This window comes from Lepidochelys kempii, chromosome 12, assembly GCF_965140265.1.
Source record: "Lepidochelys kempii isolate rLepKem1 chromosome 12, rLepKem1.hap2, whole genome shotgun sequence".
NCBI lineage: Eukaryota > Metazoa > Chordata > Testudines > Cheloniidae > Lepidochelys > Lepidochelys kempii.
The window spans coordinates 43,212,318-43,232,665 of NC_133267.1; the positions used below are offsets into that span (position 1 = coordinate 43,212,318).

A 20,348-nucleotide genomic window follows, 5' to 3' on the forward strand; every position below is an offset into this window, starting at 1 on the left:
AAACCGTGTTCAGCAAGGTCTGCGTTGTCGACAGAGCCCTCAGCCGGCTTAGTCCCGTGGCAAACGCAGCATTAAAACCCTTTCTATGGTTGTTGTAATACAGAGAAGAAGGAAAAAAGTTAAAGCATTTGAAATGTAAAGTATTAAGTAAGACTTTCATTTTAACAACATGCCTTGTTCTCTTTCCCTTCAGCTGGAGAATTATTAGAAGGGAAAGCCCTTGTTTGACAGCCTTTTAGAAAGGTGGCATCAAAGATGGCAATAGCTGTCCTTCGGGGGAAAAGATACGCTCGTTGCCATGGGCTGGAGCTGCTGCTGCTGTTAAAATCTGATCCTGTTTCATCTCAGGTGGTGGTTGGGGTTCAGCTGGAGCCAGTCGGGGTGGCAAAGTCATCTGAACCCTCTCTCTGGCCTGTCTGGTCAGGACATTGCTCAGGATGATGAAGTCCCAGAAAACGGTAGGGGTGGCAGCTAAGAAATTGGAGCTCACTCTAGTAGCCTCCATCTGTTCTACCCAATTTTCCCCCCAAAGTCTCTTTCTTTAAGGACCCACAAAGGGAAAGGTCGGTGGAATAGCCCGTCGCCCAGAGGTGAAAGTAAGCCGGTACGCCCCAGAGCGACGCACCGGGACCGGCTTTCCCAGACGGCAATTTAAAGCCCTGGGGTAGTGGCGGCGGGGCTCCTGCGGGGATTTAAAGGGCCCCGGAGCTCCAGATGCCGCCACCGTCCTTGCCCTTTAAATCCCCGCCGGAGCCCTGCTGCCGAAGCTCTAAGGTAGTGGCGGCAGGGCTCGGGAGGGGATTTAAAGGGCTGGGGCGGTAGCGGCTGCCGGAGCCCCAAGCCCTTTAAATCCCCGCCTGAGCCCTGCTGCCCGAGCCCTGGAGTAGTGGTGGCGGGGCTTCGGCGGGGATTTAAAGGGCCCCGGAGCTCCAGCCACCACTACCGCCCCGGCCCTTTAAATTCGTGCCAGAGCCCTGCTGCCGAAGCCCCGGGGTAGTGGCAGTGGGGCTCCAGGGGGGATTTAAAGGGCCAGGGCGGTAGCGGCGGCTGGAGCCCTGGGGCCCTTTAAATTCCCGATGGAGCCCGGCCGATGGAGCCCAGCCACTACCACAGTGGAGCCCCAGGCCCTTTAAATCGCCCCCAAGTCCCGGGCCTTCCAGCCACCTCTGCAGCTGATAGCTTGGGGGTGATTTAAAGGGCCCCGGTCTCCCAGCCGCCACTACCGCAGCTGGAGCCTCGGGCCCTTTAAATCAGTATTTAAAGGGCCCAGGGATTTAAGGCCCTGCCTCTTCTGGTTGAGGCCACGCCCCCTGCTCAGGACTCTGGCATACCCGTACGTCCTCTAACTTACTTTCACCCCTGCCATCACCTCATTATTTTGCCCACCAATTAGGCCTAATATCTGACACACCAATTTTGGTTCATTAATTTCTGGTTCCACATCTTCTGTTTTTACCAAGCACGATCTTAACACAGTCCTTGAGTTATAACAGATCTTTTCAGCACCTTTTCCCATCAGCAGTTGTTGTTACAGGTTATTGTGGCATCTTAGGAACTTTCACATAGGTTTTACAGTCAAGCTAACAATTAATGTAAATTTCTAGGTCCAATTATCACAAGAGTCCATTGCTTCAGTTCCTTTTCTGGGGCTGGCAGTGATTGTCAGGGAGGTGCAGAAAATGCAACCCCATGAGAGATTCATGGAGACAGGGGGGCCATTTCATGCCTTTGGTCTTCTAGAGCAGGAATGGCCAACCTGGGGCTCCGGAGCCACAGGCGGCTCTTCAGAGTTAATACGCGGCTCCTTGTCTAGGCACCGACTCCGGGGATGGAGCTACAGGTGCCAACTTTCCAATGTGCCGGGGGGTGCTCGCTGCTCAGTCCCTGGCTCTGCCACAGGCCCTGCCCCACTCCACCCCTTGCCCTTGCACCCCCGCCCCCCGAGCCTTCTGCACGCCACGAAACAGCTGATGGGGAGGGAAGGGGAGGCGCTGATTGGCGGGGCTGCTGGTGGATGGGAGGCGCTGGGAGCAGGAGGGGAGCTGATGGGGGGCTGCTAATGTATCACTGTGGCTCTTTGGCAATGTACATTGGTAAATTCTGGCTCCTTCTGAGGCTCAGGTTGGCCACCCCTGTTCTAGAGCAAACTGCAGCAGTGTAGACTGTGCTACAGTAAGTAGCCTTGAAAACAGAATAGCTTTCACAGCCCAGGCAGGTCTAAGGGCGCTTTGTAAACACCTCACATCTGCCCACGGTTTGCAGGGCAAAAGACCAGCAAACTCACCAGGCCATAAAAAGAAAAGGAGTACTTGTGGCACCTTAGAGACTAACCAATTTATTTGAGCATAAGCTTTCATGACTCTTAGGGAAATGCTGCCCCACCTGGGATGGAAGGAGAGAAGTGCAGGGACCTTCGTGTTCCAGCTCAGCTGGGATATAGCTGTGGTGAGGTAGGGAGGAAGTGCCAGATGGAGAGGGCATAGGGGAAGCTGTGAGGCTGGGAGGGAGTGCAGGCTGGAGAAGGGCAAGGGGGGCAATGAAGTGGGGAGACAGTGCCAGATGGGGAGGGGGAAGGAGGAGGTGGTCTGAGGGGAGAGAAAGGCGTGCCAACCGGGAAGGGGTGACATTTTAGTTCTTGTTCTTGCTTTGGCATTCTCTCTGATTCTCCTTTTCCACGTTGCTTCTGTTCTTGCTTCTTCACTAGGTGCCTTTTGTCAATGAGGGAGCTCAGCTCAGCTCAGCTCTGGCCCTGCCCTGCCCTGCCCTTAGGTGAGAGCGCTGACCTGGTGCAGTAATTGGGATAGACACCCTGTGTTGCAAACCAGAGAGGAAGCAATAGAATGAAATGCCCAGTCTCTTCTTTCTGTGGTTGTTCCAGTGCAAGGCAGCCAGGAGCCTTTCGTTTGGACGTTCCATAACGTCATAGCAAGATGTTCCAACTGTCTCTTGTAAATAAATAATCATAGGAACAATGAATGCAATATGACAACCTCCCACCACACACATCACCTCCGTCCCACTGCACCTCTCTCCCTCCCAATCCCCAGCTCCGTTGGTTATTTACTCAGTGTGGAATGTGCAACAGCATGAAACACTAACGTAGTAAATCAAAAACAGAAAACATAATTACCTAATATTTGCTTTGATGTAAAGGCAGAACAAGGAGAGACCTTTCCCTACAAAGGACAGTGACACCGGAGATGTTCCCAATAGCACTTCCTGCTGCTGGGCAGCTTTGGGAGTCTACAAAACACAACAACTCTAATAATGAGCACAACTCATCAATTCATGCCCTCTCAGTCAGTCAGGGCTTTTGATTGTCCTCCACCCCAAGATCCTCTCTCTAACTACAGGTATCATCTTGGGTGCCATCAGAGTGCCAGTGAGTTGAGCACACTGATTGCCTGGTGACCCTCCAGCTCCTCCAGCACTGGGAGGAAGAGCTGGGGTGGAAAGGGATTGGAATCAAACCCCCTGTTGCACCAGCAAGTGCTTTCAGCTCCTGGGAGAGTCTGGGGTGAGGGCAGGGAGTTAAGTCCCAAAGTGTTGCAGTAGTCTTAGTGCCCATAGCTCACTTGAATCTGCTCCGCTACTCCCAGACCCATACACACGGTGTAGAGTTCAATGGCCACCGAAACAACAGACCTGCATTCCCCTGAGCAGCTTATCTGAGGCCTGCTTGCTGCTGCTGCAGAAACTGGGCAGAAACTCTAAGCAATGGGCTCTCATTTCAATGCAGCAGAAGTTAAGTGTGGTCTCCTTGTCAGTCTGAAGAGACAGACATTCTCTGGAAGGCTTTTTGTGGCCTCCTTTAGAGCTTAGCCTTGGGTTAATATAAACAACAACTATCTTCTCATGGCTGAAATCAGAATGCCTGATTTTTGCCTCTGTCTTCACAAACAAGGTCAGCTCCCAGACTGCTGCGCTGGGCATCACAACATGGGGAATAGATGGCCAGCCCTTTGTGGAGATAGAGGTGGTTAGGGACTATTTAGAAAAGCTGGACGTGCACAAGTCCATGGGACCGGACGAGTTGCATCCGAGAGTGCTAAAGGAATTGGCAGCTGTGATTGCAGAGCCATTGGCCATTATCTTTGAAAACTCATGGCGAACGGGGGAAGTCCCGGATGACTGGAAAAAGGCTAATGTAGTGCCAATCTTTAAAAAAGGGAAGAAGGAGGATCCTGGGAACTACAGGCCAGTCAGCCTCACCTCAGTCCCCGGAAAAATCATGGAGCAGGTCCTCAAAGAATCAATCCTGAGGCACTTACATGAGAGGAAAGTGATCAGGAACAGTCAGCATGGATTCACCAAGGGAAGGTCATGCCTGACTAATCTAATCGCCTTCTATGATGAGATTACTGGTTCTGTGGATGAAGGGAGAGCAGTGGATGTATTGTTTCTTGACTTTAGCAAAGCTTTTGACACGGTCTCCCACAGTATTCTTGTCAGCAAGTTAAAGAAGTAGGGGCTGGATGAATGCACTATAAGGTGGGTAGAAAGTTGGCTAGATTGTCGGGCTCAACGGGTAGTGATCAATGGCTCCATGTCTAGTTGGCAGCTGGTGTCAAGTGGAGTGCCCCAGGGGTCGGTCCTGGGGCCGGTTTTGTTCAATATCTTCATAAATGATCTGGAGGATGGTGTGGATTGCACTCTCAGCAAATTTGCGGATGATACTAAACTGGGAGGTGTGGTAGATACGCTGGAGGGCAGAGATAGGATACAGAGGGACCTAGACAAATTGGAGGATTGGGCCAAAAGAAATCTGATGAGGTTCAATAAGGATAAGTGCAGGGTCCTGCACTTAGGACGGAAGAACCCAACGCACAGCTACAGACTAGGGACCGAATGGCTAGGCAGCAGTTCTGCGGAAAAGGACCTAGGGGTGACAGTGGACGAGAAGCTGGATATGAGTCAGCAGTGTGCCCTTGTTGCCAAGAAGGCCAATGGCATTTTGGGATGTATAAGTAGGGGCATAGCGAGCAGATCGAGGGACATGATCGTCCCCCTCTATTCGACATTGGTGAGGCCTCATCTGGAGTACTGTGTCCAGTTTTGGGCCCCACACTACAAGAAGGATGTGGATAAATTGGAGAGAGTCCAGCGAAGGGCAACAAAAATGATTAGGGGTCTGGAACACATGACTTATGAGGAGAGGCTGAGGGAGCTGGGATTGTTCAGTCTGCAGAAGAGAAGAATGAGGGGGGATTTGATAGCTGCTTTCAACTACCTGAGAGGTGGTTCCAGAGAGGATGGTTCTAGACTATTCTCAGTGGTAGAAGAGGACAGGACAAGGAGTAATGGTCTCAAGTTGCAGTGGGGGAGGTTTAGGTTGGATATTAGGAAAAACTTTTTCACTAGGAGGGTGGTGAAACACTGGAATGCGTTACCTAGGGAGGTGGTAGAATCTCCTTCCTTAGAAGTTTTTAAGGTCAGGCTTGACAAAGCCCTGGCTGGGATGATTTAATTGGGGATTGGTCCTGCTTTGAGCAGGGGGTTGGACTAGATGACATCCTGAGGTCCCTTCCAACCCTGATATTCTATGATTCTATGAATGTGAGAAAGCAGGTACATGGTAAATGGTGAAAACTGTCTGGAGAGACCATGAACATCTCTAGACACCACATCGAGGCCAGGCATGTCAGCAACACGGGGTTAAAACCCTTCCAGGTATATCCAAGTTATAAACAGAGGGACAGGAAAGGCCCTGTCCCTCTTTTAAGAAATGTAAAGAAATGTACCATGTTGGCAGCCTTAGCTCTGCACCCAGATTTCCATCTGCACTTCTCTAATCCTTCCGTACCTACTTCATAAAATTTTAGGATGAAGAAGTTTTCCAAGGAAATTTGTACTGCAGTGATAGTAATCTTCCCTCCTCCTCTGTTTCATAACTGTTTAAGAAACCCACAGCCCACATCTGCAGTTTGGATAAGTCATTATTCTTGTACTGCTTGTGAGCTGAGTCTTCCTCGCATTGATTTCACAGGTACATATCTCCACTACCAAGTGTGATGTTGTCACCCTCCTGGTCTTTGTTCTTTTCAGGGAAATGCTAATATTTCATGATCTGGGCCTAGAAGATTTGTGGTTGTATATGCAGACGTGTTGGCTGTGTTCTGATGATACCCTGATTAGCCGTGGCACATGAAATCTTATGAGAAGTGGGAATGGATTGCCTGCATTATGCTGTTTGTTTGTTCATTGTGCTATTTGTACAGTACATCTTTCTGGGGACTATGGTACCGTGTTACACATTATGGCTGTTGCAGAAGGCTGGGTTCAGCACAACTGTTGAGAGAAGTCTGGATCTCAGAGATGTGATAAAGGAAGTAGTATTGACAAGCCTAATCATTCAGCCATCATGAGTCTAGCCCCCAAAATTGAGAATTTCCTTAAAAATCTTGAGATTTTAAAATAATAAATGCTGGGGTCTTTTCATTTGTCTTCTCAAGTTGGAGTCTTTGGTTCACAGTTTCCAACTTTTCTTTAAACATTAGAACGGTCATACTGGGTCTGACCAATGGTCCATCTAGCCCAGTATCCTGTCTTCTAACAGTGGCCAATGCCAGGTGCGTCAGAGGGAATGAAAAGAACAGGCAATCATCAAGTGATTCATCCTCTATCCTCAGTTCCCAGCATCTGGCAGTCAGAAGCTTAGGGAGCCCAGAGCATGGGGTTGAATCCCTGACCATCTTGGCTAATAGCCATTGATGGACCTTATACTCCAGGAACTTCTTTAATTCTTTTTTGAGCCACATATACATTTGGCCTTCACAGCATCCCCGGCAACGAGTTCCACAGATTGACTGTGCATTGTGTGAAGAAGTACTTCCTTCTGTTTGTTTGAAACCTGCTGCTTATTAATTTCATTTGACAACCCCTAGTTCTTGTGTTATGAGAAGGAGTAAATAACATGTCCTTATTCACTTTCTCCCCATCAGTCATGATTTCATAGACCTCTATTGTATCCTCCCCCCTTAGTGATGTCTTGTCCAAGCTAAATAGTCCCAGTCTTTTTAATCTGTGCTATAATAGAAGGTGCTCCACACCCTTCATCATTTACCTCGCCCTTCTCTGGACCTTCCCCCCCCCATTTCAAATATATGGTTTTCCCGCAGAAGTCAAGGTGTGAGTGCTCCAGGACTTGAGAGAGAGGTGCTAGGATCTGTTCTGTGTTATTATCTATCCCTTTCCTAGTGATCCCCACACAGGGCACTGTTTGACTCCCCACACGCACCCAGCAGATGGGCTCAGGGACCCAGCCACAGCCGGGGAAGCCCCATCCTATGTGGAGTCCACGTCCCAGCTTGCCCACCTGCGGGGCTGGGCCCTGCATGGCTGGGGCGAGACCCCGGCTCTGAGCAGCCGAGCCAGGCCAGGCCTCAGGCCGGGCTCCACGCCCGCCAGCAGCACTGGGGTTAGACAGCAGCTGCTGCGGTGGGATCCATGGGCGGGCCTGCAGCCCCCTCCCAGCCCAGCGCCCCCCGCCAGACAGCCCCCCGTGAACAGCTCCCTCCTCCCCACGGGCCAGGGCAAGCAATTTTTTTATTATTTATGAAGGCTTACATTTTATCTCATGTAACCATAGATACCCAGGAGCTGGGACTTGAAGAAAAATACCTAATATCATGTTTCAGAGTAACAGCCATGTTAGTCTGTATTTTACCTAATATCATGCAACTTACGATAAAATGCTAAATGTTGGCAGCACTAAGAAAGCACCAGCAGTGTTTTGGACATGGCCTGGATGGTAGGCATGAGAGAGGGAGACAGCAAAGCTGACTTCCAGACAGGGTGGGGCCCGCTGAGCAGCAGGGAGGATAGGGTTGTAAGCAGACACAGTGGCCTGGTCTACACTACAAGTTTATGTCAGATTTAGCAGCGTTAAATCCAAATTAACCCTGCACCCGTCCACACAACGAAGCCATTTTTTCAACATAAAGGGCTCTTAAAACCGATTTCTGTACTTCTCCCCAATGAGGGGATTAGCACTGAAATCAACATCGCCATTTCAAATTAGGGTTAGTGTGGATGCAACTTGAAGATATTGACCTCCGGGAGCTATCCCACAGTGCACCATTGTGACTGCTCTGGACAACACTCTGAACTCGGATGCACTGGCCGGGTGTACAGGAAAAGCTCCAGAAACTTTTGAATCTCATTTCCTGTTTGGCCAGGCGAGCTCATCAGCACAGGTGACCATGCAGAGCTCATCAGCACAGGTGACCATGCAGTCCCAGAATCGAAAAAGAGCTCCAGCATGGACCGAACTGCAGGTACTGAATCTGATCGCTGTATGGGGAAAGGAATCTATGCTATCAGAACTACATTCCAAAAGATGTATTCAGCGGTCATGCGATTTGTATCAACCTCCCACCCCGCCATAAACGTCTCCCCCTTACTCTCACAGAGATTGTGGAGCACACAGCAAGCAGCAATAACAATGGGAAATTTGGTTTCGCTGAGGTCTGAGCGAGTCAGTAAACTGCGCGAGCGAGTCAGTAAACTGCGCCAGCGACCCTTTAAACGTCCAAATGCACATTCTACCACCATTCTGCACTTGCTCAGCCTATAGTTGAACAGCTCCTTACTACTGTCCAGGGTGCCTGTGTACGGCTTCATGAGCCAGGGCTTTAAGGGGTAGGCTGGGTCCCCAAGGATACATATAGGCATTTCAACATCCCCAACAGTTATTTTCTGGTCTGGGAAGTAAATCCCTTCCTGCAGCTGTTTAAACAGACCAGAGTTCCGGAAGACGTGAGCATCGTGAACCTTTCCCGGCCATCTCACGTTGATGTTGGTGAAACGTCTCTTGTGATCCACCAGTGCTTGCAGCACCGTTGAAAAGTACCACTTTCCGTTTATGTACTAGCTGCCCTGGTGGTCCGGTCCCAAGATAGGGATCTGGGTTCCGTCTATGGCCCCACCACAGTTAGGGAATCCCATTGCAGCAAAGCCATCCACTATGACCTGCACATTTCCCAGAGTCACTACCCTTGATAGCATTAGCTCAATGATTGTGTTGGCTACTTGCATCACAGTAACCCCCACAGTAGATTTGCCCACTCCAAATTGATTTCCGACTGACCGGTAGCTGTCTGGCGTTGCAAGCTTCCACAGGGCTATTGCCACTCACTTCTCAACTGTGAGGGCAGCTCTCATCTTGGTATTCTTGCGCTTCAGGGCAGGGGAAAGCAAGTCACAAAGTTCCATGAAAGTGCCCTTACGCATGCGAAAGTTTCAGAGCCACTGAGAATCATCCCAGACCTGCAACACTATGTGGTCGCACCAGTCTGTGCTTGTTTCCCGGGCCAGGAATCGGCGTTCCACAGCATGAGCCTGCCCCATTAACACCATGATCTCCAAACTGTGGGGCAATGCAGTTTTAGAGAAAATTGTGTTCATGTCCTCATCACCGCACTTACGTCGCCTCCTCGCCTGGTTTTTCAGGTGCTAGTTCTGCACACACTGCACGATAATACACAAGGTGTTTACAATGGTCATAACTGCTGCGTTTTGCTGATCGGGCTCCATGCTTGCTGTGGTATGGTGTCTGCTCCTGCTCGGGCAAACCAGGGAAAAGGGCGCAAAACGATTTTTTGCCATTGCTCTGACGGAGGGAGGGGCGACCGACAACATGGCTTACAGGGTTGGCTTACAGGGAATTAAAATCAACAAAGGGGGTGGCTTTGCGAGAAACAGAATGGCCCCATCAAGGATAGAACTCAAAACCTCAAGGATAGAACTCAAAACTGGGTTTAGCAGGCCATTGATTTCACGGAGGGCGGGAGGAGAAAATGAATACAAAACAAATCTGGTCTATTTCTTGTTTTGATCTACTTCATCTATCTTTATACATCTTGCTGGCAGCAGACTGTGCAGTACAACTGCTGGCCATCGTCTTCTCCTGGCTGCTGATTAAAAGACAGTGCACTAGGACTGCCGGTAGGACTGAATCGCCATGAGACGAAACTTAAAAGGGAAATGACCTGGCTGAGTCACTCCCATGTTTGCCCAGGCGCCCCGACCTCATTGAGGTCGGTAAAAAGAGCACCCTGGACTACGTCAACGACGGCAACCAATCATACTGCGCTGTCTGCTGCCAAAGGGCAATAAGCTGCTGCTGTGTAGCAATGCAGTACCGCGTCTGCCAGCACCCAGGAGACATATGGTGACGGTTAGCTGAGCAGGCTTTGTGCTTGGCATGGTATGACGTCTGCATGGTAACCCAGGAAAAAAGGAGTGAAACAATTGTCTGCCGTTGCTTTTACGGAGGGAGGGAGGGAAGGGGGGCCTGACAATATGTACCTAGAACCACCCATGACAATGTTTTAGCCCCATCAGGCATTGGGATTTCTACCCAGAATTCAGATGGGTGGTGGAGACTGCGGGAACTGTGGGGATCCACAGTGCAACACTCCAGAAGTCGACGGTTGCCTCGGTAGTGTGGACACACTCCGTCGACTACATGCACTTAGAGCATTTGTGTGGGGATACACACAATCGACTGTATAAAAATGCTTTCTACAAAACCAACTTCTATAAATTCGACCTAATTTCATAATGTAGACATGGCCAGAGAATGGGGCAGCTGAGAGGTTGACAGGGAAGACAAAGAGTTTGGTGTGGGACATGTTAAGTATGATATACTGAAGGGTGTTTGGATTCCAGGGAGTATGTCTTTGATCTGTGGGCAGTCTCCAATTTCACTGATCTTAGTGGGTGTGGTAACCATTCTCCATTCCAGCTAAATAAGGGAACAAATTAATGCCCTGTTGTTTAATGATAGCCAAAACAAAGGTAGCCGTCTACTGCCCAAAGACTAGAGTGAATACAAACATGGGCTAGGATTTCCTTTGGTTGCAGCTGTGTCCGCGACTGAGCCAGAAGCAGCCAGAAAGCACCCAAAGAGAGGCAGAAAGCCAGGAGACAATGAAGTGACTTGTAATGTGGCCCTGAGAGAAGGCCACAGGAGAGAGCTTTTTGGGCAGAGTGCTGGCTGGAAAGAGGCTCAGGGCTGGTGTATACTAGAGTGCTTTGCTGATATAGCTGTACTGTGTTTTATACCAGCAAAGTACTCCTCCTTTGGACCCAATTTTTCCTGCAAAATTTCTGCTGGTATACCTAATTCCACCCCCGGTAAAAACACAGTTTTGCTGGTATAGCTGCATCTGTGCTAGAAGCTGTTGGCAAATTAGTGATGTCAGTCATAGATCACATCTCTTTGCACCACTGACTGACATTGGTATGTCTGGAGAACTTGGAAGTGTAGCCTTGGCTTTAGCATAGTGAGCAAAGGAACTGCCTCTTGTTGTTTGTTCCTACTGTGTTTGGGGAAACAGGACTTTGTACATCCTCTGTAAATAGGATTGCATCAAAAATACTTGGCTCGTCATCAATTTCTCCTCCTAACATAAACAATCGCCAAGGCCCCAAATATTGGCTAACCGCTTGGGTAAAAAGAAAGCAGTAAGTTGACAGGCCCAGGAGGAGATGTTGGAGAGAGTGAAATCAAGATGTAGGACTGGGCCAAAGGAGACATGTCAGGACTGGCAAGTGGACTATTGAATTCTTGACCAGTTGAAGCTACCAGCCTCCTAGTAGGTAGGAACAGAAGGGTGGTTATCCAGTGCCCTGTAGAGAACTCCACCACCACCATCATCCTCCCCTAGTCTCTGGTGTATCCTCCCCTCCTCCCTGCCTCGTCATGCACTGTCTGAGGTGCCATGGAGAGGTAACCCTGGAATCGGTCCCTCTGGATCTCACTCTCAGCCCATGCTCCTCCCTCCTTCTCTAGGCTGGTCTCCAGCCTTGCTTGTAATTCAGGGCATGTCTACACTGCCCTGCAGTTCAGACTAACGGCATGTGACTAGCAGTGTGCAAGCACCAAAGGTCTGCACTGTAACTCCCCCCCGGGTGGATGCTGCAGTCCTGAATGTAAAGGTTCTAAGTTCACACTAATGTACTCCTGACTGTGCACTGCTTTTCACACCCCCTTAGCCCAAATAGCAGGGCAGTGTAGACATGCCCTCCGATTCTTCTTCAAGGACCTCTGTAGATTCCCACTCATGGGATCAAAGGTGCCCATGTCACCCTCTTCTGGAACCTTTGGCAAAGCCATGCCTGTTGGGCCTGGGGGCACCGAGTTTCCAGGGAACTGAGGAAAGGAATATGCATGCCCAAACACTTCCATTCCCTTATTGATCCTGTAGGCCACAGCTGAAGGAACCCACAGCTCCCTCTGGATCCTGCTTCCTGCTGCCCCCAACACCCCATCTGGCCAGGTCTCCAGCCTTATGTAACACAGATTATCTGTTGTCTCCATGCCAATATTTTCCTTGCTGCAGGCAGGATCCTGCCATGCCCTTCTCTGAACCTCGTTGCCATGCACAGGATTACAGGTAGAGTCTCTGGATTACGTCAATTTAGGGTGTTTATTGCCAGGCAGAATAGTCTACGTGAGGGCTTCAGGACTTAACCCTTACAGCTCTGTCTGAACTCAAAGAGATAAAAGTCTCTGGGAGAGGCAGAAAAAACAATTCACAAACATTTTGAAAATGTTTTGTTTGAGAGTTTCTGGGAGGAGCCAACTTCTCGTTTTTTTTTCTTTTTTAAAGTGTGTGTGGCTGGGGGGAGACAGCAAATGAAAATAGAATCATAGAATCATAGAATATCAGGGTTGGAAGGGACCCCAGAAGGTCATCTAGTCCAACCCCCTGCTCGAAGCAGGACCAATTCCCAGTTAAATCATCCCAGCCAGGGCTTTGTCAAGCCTGACCTTAAAAACCTCTAAGGAAGGACATGGCTATAAACAACAAATGTAGTTGTATAAATAACAAAATGTAGTTTTTCATTTGGAAAAAAACAAAGTTTTCAAAAACTAAATTTCTTTGTGAAATGTTTGTTTTTGACACAGGCTATTTTTCATGTGAAATCTTTTGACAAGCGCTGGCACGAGGGATGCAGCAGCTATTTCAGCACACGTAGCCCAGCTGTGGGTGTCGCTCCTGGGCACCTGACCCTTAACACCAGTGCAGTATCCTAACACTGCCATCTGCCCCTCCAATGCTTGATGTCCCAGAGCCACTCTGTTTTCCACTATTCTCTTCCTTGATCCTTGAGGTCCCCACAGGCCTCAGCAGTAGAGACACTGGAAGTTCTATAACTCCCCAGCCACCAGACAAGCCCAGTGCCCCCCCAGCAAGAGATTGGCCAGCCCCCTAAGTACCCAGGAGGCCCCTTGCTGCCGGACCTGATCCACACAACATGTTTTCCTGTTAGAAGACAAAATGGTGAGCTCTTCGCTTCAGGCAAAGGTTGTTTCTGTACCCCACCCAGCACAATGGGGCACCCAAGTCAGCTAGCTGGGAGTAACCCTGGGCAGTAGCTGCCACAAGGCTGCTGCAGCTTGTCCTAGCCTATGCTGAGCATCATGTCACCTGTTTATAGCCATGTTCTGACAGAGCAACATGTCACCATGCAGTCGCACCCTGGGGCTTATGTGCACAGTTTTATTTCCAGCTGACTCTGGGGCAGAGCTGCAGAATTAGTGCTAATAGCCTGTCAGGGCTGGTAGCTGGGTAATGTAAGCACCAGGCCAAGCCAGGGCCTTGCTCATCCTTTCTCCACCTACACTGGTGGATACCAACAGGCACTGTCATGATGACCTCTGACATTGTGTCATCAGCCTATCTGTTTGCAGGGAGATTAGCAGGGTTCCTGCAGCCCATGAGCAGCTCTTTGATCTTCAGTCAGCCCCAGACACACACAGTCTCAGTGGGGGAGGGTTGGCATCTATAGACTAGAAACAACCTTTGTAAGGCTAAAAAATTAAAACCTCCTTTACTTGTGCATGCTGCCCTCCCAGAGTAGCACCCCAAGGGGCAGTGAAGTGTCACATTGCTGTGACATCCCAGCACCTGCCCACCCCAAGAGAGGCACATTTGGAATCATTAGCTGTTTGCACTGAGGGGAGAGAAGTTGCATCACCTTCCATTATCTGCCAAGAAGATCAGGCTGTGTGGGCCCTGGGACAACTGAGACTCCCTTTAACTCTTAGGGCCCTGGCACATTCAGACAAAGGCTGAGGAGATGTGTGCCTGTTTGTTCAGTTGCCAAAGGAGTAACAGCCCCTCTCACATGTATCTGCACGATGCCTGCAATCTGTGCCCTTCTGAGCTATGGGATCTAGAAACAAGGGGCCCAAAGCATTGGGGTGGGAAGGACAAACTTTCAGGTTTTGTTGTCCCCTCACTTTAGGGGTCAGTGGCTCTACGATATGCTTAGGTCAGGGGTACCTGGGCCACTGGGGACTCCCATAGCTAGGTGCACCGGGGTAGGCAGCGCAGACAGGAAGTGTCCAGTGACATTCAGAAATCCAAACTATGCCCCTCTGCCTGCAGCTCCCAGAAAGAGTTAATGTGCAGGAGAGTACCAGACGTTTGAAGTGAGAGCAGTTGTAGTGGGGAGGGAGGGGGTGTTTTTGTGTGGGGGAGCACAGCCCTCACTGACAGCCAATAGCTGAAGGAGTCAAGCCCAACGCCCAGTTCTGGAAATTATTTCATGGGCTGGGGAATTGCATTTGAGTTTCTTCTCAGGGCAACTTGTCAAGGATAAGGGACAGACTCGGACATTGGGCACTTGAGTGTCTCCCTCTCTGCGCTGTAGAAGGTAAAGTACTGAGCTCTGGCACTTGGTGTTTCCTTCAGGAGAGACTGGCCTGGGTCACTGCAGACAGAGTTTCTTCTTTCCATGCAGCCAGTTTCCCCTGCAGATAGGCAGTGCCCTAGGTTCTGGGCTGTGGGGCTGTTTCAGACCCATCTTGTCGCTGTGCTGTGTGCAGGTTCTCCTGTGCCAGAGACTGGCCAAGTAAGCTCTTTCGTGTGTGTTCAGACCCCAGCTCCACTAGCAAGGAGGCCAGACGCTCAGGCCAAACACTTTTCTGACTGGGTTGAGTCTGTGGCTGGTTTCTTTGTCACTGGGCTCTGCTGAATGGTTTCCCTCTCCCAACTGGGTTTCCTCAGCAGAGCTGATAAGTGCAAGAAGAGCTCAAAGGAGAAACTCGAACTTACATGGGGAAAAGTGAGGGCTGATAGCAGGAGAGGGCACCTCCCAACCCTGAGCTGAAATCTCGATGCTCTGTGTCTCATCTGTCCTTCTATGGGGAGGTTCTGTGCAGTTGGGATTATGCTCGCTGGGGGACGAATCAGTCACTATTCTGGTTACACTTTTTGTAGATGGAAAGCACAAGATCACTGCTCAGTTTAATTCAGCCTCTCACAGAATGTGAGTGTAGCCTGAGCCCCTTGTGAGCAATAAGTGAGGGGGACCCTTGGTCCAAGCCACAGTCTAGGTGAATGAGTCCGTTCTGCCTTAGCCAATGGCAGCTCCCCTTTTCTAGGAGCTTCACTGCACACCCTTCACTATGTCTGTTATTATCTGCTCAGGAATTCTCATCTCCTCCCCATGGGCCATCTCTCTGCTGCCTTCTCAGTGACAGGGAGGGAATTGTGTGTTTTACACCTTCCTCTCTGCAGGGTCTGCCCTGAAGAACAGTGCAGGGCCAACAGCGTCTCTACAGCGTCTAAGCTGTCATTTTAACAGCATTAAGTGTTTGTCCTTTCAGTTGTGGAGGACCTTTCTGAGCATCACCCCTGCCAGGTGCTAAGAGTGTCTGCAGACAGACAGGCAGTCACAAATGGGGTAAATCCATCCTTGCTGTCAGGGACTTACACCTAGGATGGCTTCAGCCTAACAGCTCTGGGAGGCATGACTGACCCCCATTCGTCTCAGCAGTGTGTTAATTCTGAAGCCCAGTGATGACAATGAAAATGACAAGGTTGCAAACTCTCAATGTGCAGCTTTAGCAGAAACCTGCCTCTCCTGTGGGGCTGTGGGTGGAGCTGGGGTGGAGTAGAATCTTTATTTCTGTTCTCCTGTGGCAGGGTCTCATTTAGAGTGACCAGATGTCCCAATTTTATAGGGACAGTCCTGATATTTGGGGCTTTGTCTTATATAGACACCTATTACACCCCCATCCCGATTTTTCACACTTGTGTGTGGTCACCCTAGTCTCATTAGTATGTGGGCTGGCTTTCCCCTTCTATTTCTTTCCTCTCTCTCCCTTCCCCATCCCCACTCTCTCTGCCTCCCTTTCCTTTCCAGCCTGTCTGTTGGCACTGCTGATCTAGGAACTGGGATTAGGGATCGGTATGTGAGGCCCAGTGACCATCAAAGGCCTAACTTCAAAGGCCTCACTTTTGGACCCTCAAGCAGCAACTCCCCTTTGTATCTTGTATGGGGCAGAGCACACAGCTGGTGCATAACAAATAATGCACAACAATGGCTAATTCTGGGAAGTGCTCTTTCTCTTGGGCAGATCTCAGAATGGACTCTTACCTGATCCAAATGAACGGCAATAGCGATGTCCATATACATAGAAATGGGAACAGCCCCTCCCTGGGGAAAGTGAAAGGCCGGAAGCCTAGATGGGCAGTCCGGGCCTCTGAGATGTCCAAGAAGACTTTCAATCCCATCCGAGCCATCGTGGACACCATGAAAGTGGAACCCAACCCAAACAAGCCCATGATCTCCTTGTCTCTAGGTGAGTACTGGGAAATGCGCTGCTCCTGCCGGCAGTGCCTTGTGTGGCTGTAGAGTGGGGGTGGTAGTTGAAGAGGTGTGGTACTGAGGGCTCCTGAGCTGAGCTGGCAGCCAAGGGGTTTCTGAAGCGTGCAGGAGGGGAGGGTGTGTCCTGTACAGCTCCGTCATTAAAGGACATGAGAAACAAAGATTTTGCTGTTTGTCATTCCCTAAAAGGTGACCCAACAGTATTTGGAAACCTCCCCACTGATGATGAGGTCACCCAGGCTGTGAAGGAGGCCCTGGACTCGGGAAACTACAATGGATATGCTCCTTCAGTCGGTAAGGTCCCATGGTTCCTCTTCTAAGGGTAGTGTCCTAGCCCGTCTTGTGCACAAGAGAACAGGGCTGAGCCCGGGGATCTAGACGGATATCGTGTTTCACCTTTCTGACTGACACTGACTCACTCCGATCCATATATTACTCTGGCCTGTGTGTGTCCATGCACACCAATGAGCAGCAGGGCATTTGAACAGGTTGGAGGCCTGATTTGCTCATGGAGGAGCTTTTGTCCCGGTCATTTTGTGGCCCTTGTTCTGGGAAAAGGCTCTTCTGCCTCCTGGAGAGGTTTCCTCACAGTAGCGCAATGTGGGCAGGGCATTGCATCCACGTTCTGCGCCATATTTTGTCACTTTGGCCAGCTATTTTAGTCCCATTCTTCACAGGAAAGTGCTTCAAACAACCATTCAAGACCCATGGGAGGCCAATCCATCCCTGTTGTGACCCCATAGATGCTGAGGATATCCCCTCAGAGTGAGGGCCCTGGAGCAGAGCAAAGACTGCTGCATTTCCACACAGTTTTGTTCTTGGTGTTAGCTGATATAAGTACGGCACTTTCCACACCATGTTGGCTTGGCCATGGAGGTTGTAGACCCAGTTACCAGTGGAGTTAACTTGGGCTGTGGGGACTGGGCATGGGGCATTAATTCAAGGGCATGGTGGTTTGCATTGGAGCAGGCCCTTATCTGTGCTGTAAAGCCTGCACCTCCCAGGCCTGCTCTGGGGCCAGGACGTCACCTGCTCTGGGTACTGAGAGCAGCTGGTTCAGTGATGGAACAAGGTGCTTGTGTCAGGGCTCACTGATGTTGTCTTTTGTTTCCTTCGGAATTCAGACAAATTCCATCCTGCCCTGGGATTTATTCCTCTGGAGTCTCTCTGGGTTCTGGAGACCCCTCTTTGTGCTGCGTGGTCTCTGTCTCATGACTCTTGTGGTTCCTGCACAGAACAGGGAAATCTGGTAAAACCACCGTCACTCCATATTCCATCCTTCTCTCCCAAGGGTACCAGTCTTGCCGGCAGGTGGTTGCTGCATATTATAGCTGCCCCGAAGCACCTCTGGAAGCTCAGGTAATGAAGCCTTCCTGGCAAGAGTCCTCACTGGAGAATGAACAGGCTCTGTGGTGTTAGCAACAAATTAGACAGTGCAGCACAGTGGGGCCCCAGCTGGGCTTTTCTCACACCTTGTCTCTATCCAAGGAGAGAGCAAGATGGCTGGACATGTTCCATATCCAAAGTGATCTTGTCTGGCTTTCTGCCCCAATCCTGGGTCCTGCCTGTCACCCATCCCTGGCTTTCTGATCTGGTGGGTTTGAGCTCCCCAGAAGCCAGCAGTGGTTGCTGCTTTCTGTTTAGCTTCTTCTAGGCCCCTTTAGCCAATAAGTTCTTGCTTCTGGCAGACCCATGGACAATTCGTTACTCCCAGTTCAGCTGTCAGTGACTGCTCTGGAATTTCTGAGAGCAGCCTCTGGTTGCATTCGAAGAGCTCATTCTCGTTTGCTGTCTGCAGGACGTTATCCTGACGAGTGGCTGCAGCCAGGCTATCGAACTTGCATTAGCAGTGCTGGCTAATCCAGGGCAGAACATCCTGGTGCCAAGACCTGGCTTCTCTCTCTACAAGACCCTTGCACTCTCCATGGGGATTGAGGTCAAATTCTACAACCTCTTGGTAAGGCAGTCAGGAGTGGAATGCCACAGCCCCCTTTAGAGAGCTCCCAGGGATCTCTTACCCCTCCTCATAAGAAAAGGGAGGAAGGCGTGAAGTGCCAAAGCCAAATAAGCTGGTGCCAGAGCCCATCAGCCCAGCCCTTCTCATGGGCCTTCAGCTTTCCATGGTGGCTGTTCTCCCCAGGGCCTCTGTGTAAGTTGTGCCTTCTCATGGGGGGAAGAAATGCCGGTACCTTTCATTAGGTGCAAAGCACAGCTATGTCTGCATGGTCTTTGCCCTGCGCCTGGTCACATACGCTCCACATCCTGCGCCTGGACGGATCCTCATGCCTCACTCTGGGCCTGGACTCCTGGCTAGTCCTTCAGCCTGTGCCCAGCTCCTCACTCTGTGCCTGGCCCTGCTGCACTTCATCCCCATGCCTGGTGCCCAGCCCCCAGCCGGATCCTCACTCCATACTCCATGCCTTATTCTTCATCTTCACGCACCCTCTCCCTCTCCTCCTCTCACTAGCCTGAGAAATCCTGGGAAATTGACTTGAAGCACTTGGAGTCGCTGGTGGATGAGAAGACGGCCTGTGTCATTGTGAACAACCCATCTAACCCCTGCGGCTCCGTATTCAGCAAAAGCCATCTCCAGAAAATCCTGGCCGGTGAGTCTCTGAGCACTGAGCCAGGGCAGGGCTTTTGATTCGCTGCCTTGTCCTATCCTCTGCTTATCTGTTTCAATCTAATTATGGTGAGCAATATGGCAGGACCTGACCTATTATGTGGCTATGTTGGTGCTACAGAAATAACAGTACCAGGGCCTGGAGGATTCACCCCACACTGTGTGTCTTACCCTGTTCCCAGGGCCTTTGGGACAACCCTGCACAGAGTCAGCATGGCCAGGGAAGGGATGCAGGATGAGAGCTCCTAGGGTCTGTCCCAGGTTCTGTCCCTAACCCACTGTGTGGCCTTCCCTTCCCTTCTCTGGCAGTATAATGGGGATCACACTCCTGATCCACCTCTCAGAATCCTGCTGGGAAAGCCTTCAACATTACGATTAGTGGATCAGTGGCGTCTGTCCCAGGCCTGGGATCAGAGCAGGCATAGGCCCTGCAAGCCTAGCCCTGGGAAGGATTGTTCCTAACAATGTATTCTCTAACACTTTGTCCATTGGTTTGCATGTCCAAAGTAAGGAATATGGAGACACTCTGTGGATGGATTGGGGTCTGTTGTGTAGGGCTGGGGAGAGCCCATGCCTGCCCTCTGTAGGATGAGGGTGAGTCTGCACGCTGTAGGGCAGCAAGGCAGCCAGTTTCAGTGTTTACTTCTCTCCCCCAGTGGCCTCGAGACAGTGTGTCCCCATCCTAGCTGATGAAATCTATGGAGACATGGTGAGTGCCTGTCCCTGCCATGCACAACCGTTTGCACCCAGAGCCTGGGTCTGTGGCTTCTCACTATACACTTGCCCCTTGGTAGCAGAGTTTAGGAGTAACTAGCCCCAGACAAGAGCCATAGCCATTAGTCCTGCTGCCTTTGAGTACAGCCATGTACTGTACTTGCAGCTCCCTGGTCCTGTCTGCCCAGCTGTCCCCTGGAAGGGCGTCTTGTGTCTGGTACTCTCCTTTCCTCTGGGTGGGTCAAACTCAGAGCTGCAAGCACTCACGCTCTTGTGTGCATTGCTGTGCTTGTGTCTCCCGTCCAGGGGCCCCTGTCATCCCTTAATTAGGACCAGATGTGCAAGGGCTGGTTCTTTGCACTGCACATGAACTCCCCCTTGA

At 50.6% G+C, this 20,348-nt stretch overlaps 1 protein-coding gene across 4 annotated transcripts in view; it reads left to right on the forward strand.

Annotated features, from left to right (window-relative positions):
• Positions 1–20,348, forward strand: part of TAT (tyrosine aminotransferase) — a 74,889-nt gene that overhangs the window by 46,583 nt on the left and 7,958 nt on the right. Inside the window, exons 1-7 of one of the 4 annotated variants that reach the window (XM_073308387.1) lie at positions 407–458; positions 16,379–16,603; positions 16,819–16,923; positions 17,921–17,988; positions 18,428–18,586; positions 19,097–19,235; positions 19,909–19,961. In XM_073308387.1, coding sequence (XP_073164488.1) covers positions 16,387–16,603; positions 16,819–16,923; positions 17,921–17,988; positions 18,428–18,586; positions 19,097–19,235; positions 19,909–19,961 — 741 coding nt within the window. In that variant the 5' untranslated portion in view covers positions 407–458; positions 16,379–16,386. Of the gene's footprint in view, positions 1–406; positions 459–14,610; positions 14,671–15,973; positions 16,604–16,818; positions 16,924–17,920; positions 17,989–18,427; positions 18,587–19,096; positions 19,236–19,908; positions 19,962–20,348 lie in introns of those variants that run through there. The other 3 variants (XM_073308386.1, XM_073308388.1, XM_073308385.1) reach the window with 3 other exon arrangements.